The following is an 8,367-nucleotide window of genomic DNA, read 5'->3' on the forward strand; positions in this document are numbered from 1 at the left end:
TAGTCTTATTTCGCGTTAGAACGAGTTACTCGTTCTAACTTAGGACTAGCCTTTAATTTTTTGAAATCTCCTAGGACTATAGTTCGAAGTCTATGAGAAATGCATCAAGCCAGAAGTCTTTCTCAGATTCGAGAAAAAATTCATATTTAAAAAAAAATAAGTAATTTCAGAAGTTTCTTACAATATATTATTCTATCAACAGCTCGTTGTCGCTCTTTTTAAAGCAAGTTTCTGCTGCCAATATATGGTTTGAGCAATTACCAATAGTCTCATTGTGGCAGAGAGAGACGAGGTGGGGGGGGGGGGGTAGCTTTAACAGCCTCATTCCAAAATGCAAACAAGTCCATGTATCCGGAGGTACACACGCTGATGGATTTGACTAAATCTGTCCTCTATCCACTCACAGGTCAACACCGTGATGTTGGTGGCCGTCTTGAGAGAGATCGGCAGCCTGATCGAGAGGGACATTACAAAGATGAAAGCAAATAAGTACAGGTGAGGGGATTGAAATCACGGCTGGTCTTGGCCTTTTGTCAAGGCGTTTGTTGCTTGGAGAGCCGCGATCCCAAGCGACTGGAACTAGAGACCATGCACACGAAGGCATTGACAAAAGGCTAGACCGTTCCCTAATAGGAATTGGTGCTTGTAGAGTTCAGTCGACTGCGCGTGGTCGATAATTGTACGGAGTCCTGGAAAAGCCATCTGGGTTCTAGTTTCATGAAGCTGTTAAAGGCAGTGCACACTATTGGTAATTTGTGTTCGAGAAAGAAGCAATTTTCCAAGAATTTGATTTCGAGACCTCAGATTTAGAATTTGAGGTCTCGAAATCAAGCATCTGAAAGCACACAACTTCGTGCGACAAGGGTGTTTTTTCTTTCATTAATATCTCGCAATTTCGACGACCGATTGAGCTCAAATTTCACAGGGTTGTTATTTTATGCATATGTTGAGATACACCAACTGTGAAGGCTAGTCTTTGACAATTCTCATTGTGTCCAGTGTCTTTAAAGGCACTGGAAACCTTTGCCAATTGTCAAAGACCAGTATTCTCACTTAGGACTTTACGTCATCAAAGTTGTAAAAAACTGGTGCAATGCTGTTTATAGACACACTACGCTTCACACAGACTTTCGAAGTTTGAACTTGATTTTAACCCCAAAAGCTTGTGTCGCCATCTTTCTTACATTTTTAGGACTACTGCCAAAGCTATGCTTGTCTTCATGCCAATGGTTGGCCTGCCGTGGATATTCGGTTTCTTCGCTCTGAACTCGAGTCTCGTCATGTTTGATTACATCTTCACCACACTCAACGGTTTTCAGGTAAATAGACTCTCTGCCCTGGCCGCCATCTCGGATGGAACGTGAACACTACGGAAGGCTATCATTGGCTGATAGTCCTGCGCAGTCTCAGTGAAACCAAGTTGTTTAATTATTTCAACAATTTCAACAGATTAACGCAACTCAACTGGTAACAATGCTCAATAAAGTTCACTTTTTTTCTCGAAAATATGATGACTACATTTTTATTGTGATTTAACCATTATTGCTGATATGATTAGATGTTTTGGTTTTCAACTACTATTTGTTGTTTATTTTATTGTATTATTCTTTTCATTGTTTGTGTTGCAGGGACTTTCGCTGTTTATGATCTTAGTCGTTGGCAATAAAGAGGTCAGTGTTAAAATTGTACACTATTATTTGTTGTTCTTTGTGTAAAAATGTCATAATGCGCAAAGAGTGATGACGTCACAGCTATACTAAATGTCGTCGCTGCGCTGACTATACGCCAACGAAACCGCCAACTACCTGTCTGTGCTGTCTGCTTAACTGTGCCCACTCATTCATGTCATTCATTTATTAATTTCACGGTTAAAGATACAAGTACAGACAATAAGAACAGTAAGAAAACAAAAACATGTACATACAATTAGGAGAGAGAAAGAAAAAAAAAACGAAAAAAAGTAGCACCCATGATGGATTTAAAAAAAGTAACTAACTTACTATCGAGTTAATCTCCTGATGCCACAATGTAAGAAGAGACAATAAAGGACATTACATATGGACATTATTAAAACATGACATACAGTATAAAAAATATAGAACTATACAAGCAGTTAAAACTATAAAAGCACTTAATGGGCATTAAAGGCAGTGGACACTGTTGGTAATTGTCAAAGACCAGTCTTCTCACTTGCTGTATCTCAACATGTGCATAAAATAACAAACCTGTGAAAAGTTGAGCTTGATTGGTCGTCGGAGTTGCGAGATAAATATGAAAGAAAGAACAAAACATCCTTGTCACACGAAGATGTGTGCTTTCAGATGCTTGATTTTGGGACCTCAAATTCTAAACTTGAGGTCTCGAAATCAAATTCGTGGAAAATTACTTCTTTCTCGAAAACTACTCCACTTCAGAGGGAGCCGTTTCTCACAATGTTTCGTATTACCAACCTCTCCCCATTACTCGTTACGAAGGAAGGTTTTATGCTAATAATTATTTTGAGTAATTACCAATAGTGTCCACTGCCTTTAAAGATACAAATTCGTTAAAAGAGAGATTCTAGAGACACTCGTCTAGTCCCACCCCTTCTTCCCACCACCCCTTCTTTCCACCACCCCTTCATTAGCAATCATGAAATTTAGATGAAGTTATCATCAGCGGCTCTGGTCTTCACCCTGATTGAATACTAGCCGGGGTTCCAATGCTGCTGGGACTATAGCAATACCGGATTGATAATGAGCAATTAGTCTAGGCTCTGACACGATCAGGCTGTGTTTTTTTTGTTCCTTTATTGAGGGGGAATAGATCATTTATTGCATTATTGATGGGGTTTGGAGAGTTGAATATCTATGGTGGAGGTTGTGTATTGCGATATTATGGTAGTGATGATTAAGCATGAGCAATTAGGCAGACTGCAAGGCGTGGATGTATTATTTGGCAATAAATACATGTTGAAGTGAGTTTGGCTGAGGTTTAAAGGTATAGGGTCCGTTTAGATTGTGTGCTTTTTGTCAGTATACAGCTGATTTTTATTTGGGCGTTTTACTTGTTATCGTATTTGACTTTTTGTTTTATTGTAAAGCGCATTTTGTCTTTTTTTTTTAAATGTGCCATATCCTTTAAATATTAACAATAATTTGTACTCCTTATCAATGAAAGCATCAATTTTAATTATTTGGTTGTTCATTCGGGCTTTAAAAACAATACAACACAATAAACAGAACGCTGAAATAAAAAAATTGCCCAGAAATTTATTAACAAAATATAAATAATTATGTGAAAGTACAACAACGAACAACATGTTCAAAAAAAGCGAACTAATTTACTATCAAACCTGTGAAAATTTTGACTCAATTGGTTTTCGAAATTGAATTGCAAAAATGAAAGAGGGACATTGTTACACAGCTCCCGATTGCTCGTTATGGGTAAGTTTAAATTTTAACAATTATTTTGAGTTATTACCAAAGGTGTCAAGTACCTTTAAATGTCACCTTTCAGAACGTAATGTACTAATTATAGTTGATCTGCTAACAGACGCACACTGTTTGCACACGTCGGCCATTAAAGTGCCAGAGCAAACCTACAAGGCGCGTTTACAGTCGCATGGGACACCACTTTCCTGACCACCACTATTCCATTCCGGTCAATTTAGGTTGTTGTCCATGATTTCCATTTAAAAAATATAGTATACCTGGAACAGTCGTATATAATGCGCATAAAGTGAAATAAAGGAAAATAATATTAGGTTTAAATAAATAAACTTGAACCTCACAAACAGTATACATGGAACAGCCGTATATTGATGCGCATAATTGAGTTTGCACAGGGTAAGCTATACAGAGTGATATTTGTCGGCTGTTAATGTGGATGGTTGCCTGCTATTCCCTCCTTCATGTGTCATTGATGAGGCCATTACTCCTACCTATTTGCATTAAAGAGGCCTAGAGGCTGTGGTCATTATATTCTTTGTTCGCGAACACCGTGAACAGTATAAGCATGGAGGTAGCTATTTCCTCATCCATGGTATAAGTAGTTATAGGACTGACCGCAGGATTCTGTGCTTATGGACCTTTTCGAAACCACGGCTTCGGCTTTGGATTGGGCGCGAGGCTCCGTTCTCTCGTCTGAAACCCTGCGCGCGTATACGCAAAGCAAGCGAAATTGTCAAAACAACCGCGGTGCCAAACTAGCCTGAGCCGAATCCAAAGCAAAATCAGGCATGTGAGACTTCCTCTTTTCAGCTGCTTTTTGGGGTTTTTGATTTTCCTCTTTTTTCCTTCACTTTCTGTGTACAAAAGGTTAGGAATAATTATTATCCTTTCCTTTTTTTCTTGCCTGGTTTTCTCTTTTCCTCTTTTTTTTCATGGGTAGTAACTCACATGCCTCAAAATCCAGTCGTTTCGAAAATGGCCTGTTCACCATGTTTGCTTGTGCCGAATTTCTGCGCTATAGCTGACTAAGCTAAGGAGGTTTAGCTGCGCGCGAGCAAACACATTAACGTGAACGTCAGAAAATGGTAATGTTTTCTAAGTGACGTCACCACTTTGGGCTTATTTCATGCCAACTTAATGACATCTGCACGTACCTATCTGACGTGGACAGTGGTAATTTCACGTGAAACGTGAGATTTTAAAGCCATTGGACCCTTTCGGTAAACAGTACTGTCCAAGGCCCACACTTCGTGTATCACAACTTCTATATCAAATAACAAACCTGTGAAAATTTGGGCTTAATCGGTCATCGGAGTCGGGAGAAAATAACGAGAAAACCCACCCTTGTATCCACACGTTTCGCCGTGTCATGACATGTGTTTAAAATAAATCCGTAATTCTCGTTAACGAGAATTGATATTGTTTTACTGTTTTCTCAAAAAGTAAAGCATTTCATGGAATAATATTTCAAGAGAAGTATTTCACCACTACCTTCTGTAAACCCTGTAAGTTATTTGTAAATCTGTGATTTTTTTTTGTCTGTACCGAAAGGGTCCAATGGCTTTAACGACACAATTTTCTGACGTTCACGTTCACGTATTTTGCTCGCGTAACGTGTAGCTAAACCTCCCTATTTAATTAACTTCTGCATTCATGTCGTAATACAGCAACAAATTGTAAATCGCGAAACATTAGTTTTTGTGCCAAACAAAATGAATCTGAGGAGTGTTACCGTCAGTGATGCTTCTCATAATGTACATTTCCAATGCGGATTAAGATTCATGCGTGGACATAACCGCTCCGTATTTTCAGCAACTTCTCAAATAACGTTAGTGCTAAAGCTCCGACTGTGAAAACTAAATACAAACTGCTGACTTTACAAGAACATTAACCCATAACGACACCCCTGGAAGCCGACCAAATGAAATAAACCACAGCCCGTAGGAACACAATGTAACTTACATTGTACAAGAAAGAAATCAGAATCAGATACAAATGTGCACGTAAGAACACCAAATAACGGTTATGCAAAATCTTCACCCGTGAAGACTAATAACAACTGCTGACTTAATAAGAAAATTGACTAATAATAACGACACCTCAGTATTTCGACGCCGGCGTTGTGCAAACTAAACACCCTTTCCGTGACCCGCCGACTACGAATATGTTGACGGGTGTAAATTAGATGGATTTTACTGACCGTTCAAAGAAGATGAGCAGTTAGTTGTACAGCCTCAGGCAGTACGCCCACGTTTTGTTTTCATTTTAGTCTCCACTTAAACAGACTTTTAATCTAAATGTCATAACTGAACGCACAATAAACTGAGAGGTCTTTTTTTGTCTCGTAATGAAGTCAAATTCCTTTTGATGAAAGCGGAAGTGTGTGGAATGATTTTGTTAGCTCTTGGAAACTCGATACGATTGTGGCATGTAAACATAAATGTCAAGTCGTATAGGGTTGGTGTTTACTCGTAGACGTCATAAATGAAAGCTACTTGTATAGCCTTATAATACTCTAAACAATTGTCATCGCGTTTCTTTGATGTTTCTATTTTACATGGTTTGGAACAACTAAAGCCTGGTTCATAATTCATGTGAATGCGAATGCAATACGAATGTTGACGTCACAAGTTCGCAAGGAATATTTTGCCTCAGTTGAAATGTGCTCTCAACTTCTTCGAACCGTTCGCAGTGAAGAAAGGGCTGACACCACAGTCAGAGGTCCCTTAGAATCCGCATCCGGATTAAATTCACACCCGATTCTTTTTATTTATTTATTATTACTATTTTTTTTTAATGTGTTCAAAGCAACTGATTTTTAATTTGTTTGTATTTTTCACTCCACCTCAGATATAACAAACGTTTGTGTGTTGTTTGTTGTTGCTGCAAATGAATTTTCCCCTTAGTTTCTACAAAGAGTGGGAAATATCAAATTCAATGTGCTTTATTCAATGTTAAAGTATACATATTATTTAAACACAGCCCCGTCGTACATGCCCCTTTAAAAGTAAAAAAAAACATCAACAAAGGACGAGTGCAAATATATTTTTAATTTCAAAGGCATCCCTAATTGCACAATATTTCTTTCCTGCGATATTTTTCTGCCCAGTCATCAACAACCCCGGCTTCAATGCTAAAGTACCGCCCAGGTTCAGAGCAATTTTGCCCTTGGAGGTAAAGAGAGAGGACCGTTCAGATAATGTCTCCAGGGAGCGATTACTATAATTAAGAGGGGGCTTTTAGTGGAATACCAGGAGTTCTTAATGACAATTAACGTCTCCGTGCATCCCCCCTCCAGTGATCTGTTGTATCATCAGTTAAATATGTTTTTTTTTCGTTATACAAGAATTTACGCGAACGTTATGGTTTACTCATCTTTGGTTTTGTGCGCCTATGCATTATCTGTTTTTTTTTTTTTTTTTTCTTTTTTCGCAGCGCTGTTTGGATATCGCTGTTTGATGTAGCAATATTGTGACAATATATTCGGAAAAAAAGGAACAGTTGTGTGTGTGCCAGATACCGATGTTTGGCAAGCTAGCATAATTACAAACTTATATAAAACATTCAAACATGATAAAAGTTAACATTAAAACGAAAGGATACCCAGGTCCCAAAAACGAAAACATTGGCTCCCTGGCCCAAAGGACATCCGCGGCTCCAAGCGAACCGGTCCAAATTGTCGCGAATTTGTGACGTCAAATTCATAAAGCATTTGCATTCATAGGAAGTATGAAACTGGCTTTGTGCGACAGTTTGACCTTATCTGGGTCAGTTTGACACAAATCCCGAGTAAGTCCGAAATTGTGTCAGCCCCACCATGACCCGATGTCCGGATCAGAACCAACCCTGTAGTTTTGTTGCCACATTCTCTTTAAAGGGTCTATGTAACTTTTGTAGGACAAAAAACACAATGTCCACAGATTTACACTAAACTTACACAGTTTGAAGATAATGATAGTAGAAAGCTTCCCTGCAAATATTACGTGCTGAGGTGCTGTAGTTTTGGGGAAATGAGTAAAACAATGTCATGAAAATAATTTTCGTCTCATGAGACGAAAAATATTTTAATCATTTACAAACGTATTTTTATGACATTGTTTTACTCATTTCTCAAAAACTACAGCACCTCAGTAAGTCATATTTGAAGGGAAGCTTTCCACTAACATTGTCTTCAAACCCTGTAAGTTTAATGTAAATCTATGGACATTTTGAAAAAGTACCCCAATCCTTTAATATAAAGTTTGATAGCCTTTAAAACGTTATCAATGCTATTTCCCCCATCAAAGGTGCGTAACAGGCTTCAGGGTCGCATTGATGATCTCAACAAAGCGTATGGAGAGAAGACTAATGATTGCCGTGACAAAGGAGTGAGTGTCGTTACTGGGTCAACTACGGGTGCATCCCTATCGACAACACAAAAGGTCTGCCCAGGCGAGGCTAAGATGAGCTTTGCCTCCCCGTGGACGACAATGGACGATGAGGGCGACGTGACTATGACGTCACTTGATGACAGTGAGGGGGATTTAAACGCGATATAACACCACGTGTTTTGTGTGTACAGAAGCTAGAATGCTCTTAGTACACAACGAATGCACACTTATAAGTAGCATATTATATGAATGTCCAATGCCGTTATTGAAGTAGGAATTTGGACAATCGCTGTACAAACCTATGTGAGTGTTTAATGTCTAAATAGAAAGTAGACATCCACGGTATAACTTAATGTCAATATCTATTTATCCAATATCGAAACAGCAAAGTAGACTTTCACTGAACAACTTCTTTGTTAATGTCAAAAGTTTGAAAACAAATTTTGTGTACACTTCTATGTGGATGTCCAATGTTTAAATAAAAAGTAGACATTCACAGTAGAAACTTACGTACATGTCCAGTTATCCAATAATAAAAAAGAACTAATATAGAAATTCGCTGTACA

General features: G+C 38.4%; 1 protein-coding gene across 1 annotated transcript in view; it reads left to right on the forward strand.

The window, feature by feature from the left end:
• Nucleotides 1–8,155, forward strand: part of LOC117305450 — a 30,889-nt gene extending 22,734 nt beyond the window's left edge. The window contains exons 20-23 of the mRNA XM_033790318.1: nt 407–495; nt 1,193–1,319; nt 1,629–1,670; nt 7,718–8,155. Of these exons, the coding sequence (XP_033646209.1) occupies nt 407–495; nt 1,193–1,319; nt 1,629–1,670; nt 7,718–7,969 (510 nt within the window). The 3' untranslated portion in view covers nt 7,970–8,155. The remainder of the gene's footprint in view (nt 1–406; nt 496–1,192; nt 1,320–1,628; nt 1,671–7,717) is intronic.
• The last annotated feature ends 212 nt before the right edge of the window (nt 8,156–8,367 follow it).

Source organism: Asterias rubens, chromosome 22 (genome assembly GCF_902459465.1).
Source record: "Asterias rubens chromosome 22, eAstRub1.3, whole genome shotgun sequence".
NCBI lineage: Eukaryota > Metazoa > Echinodermata > Asteroidea > Forcipulatida > Asteriidae > Asterias > Asterias rubens.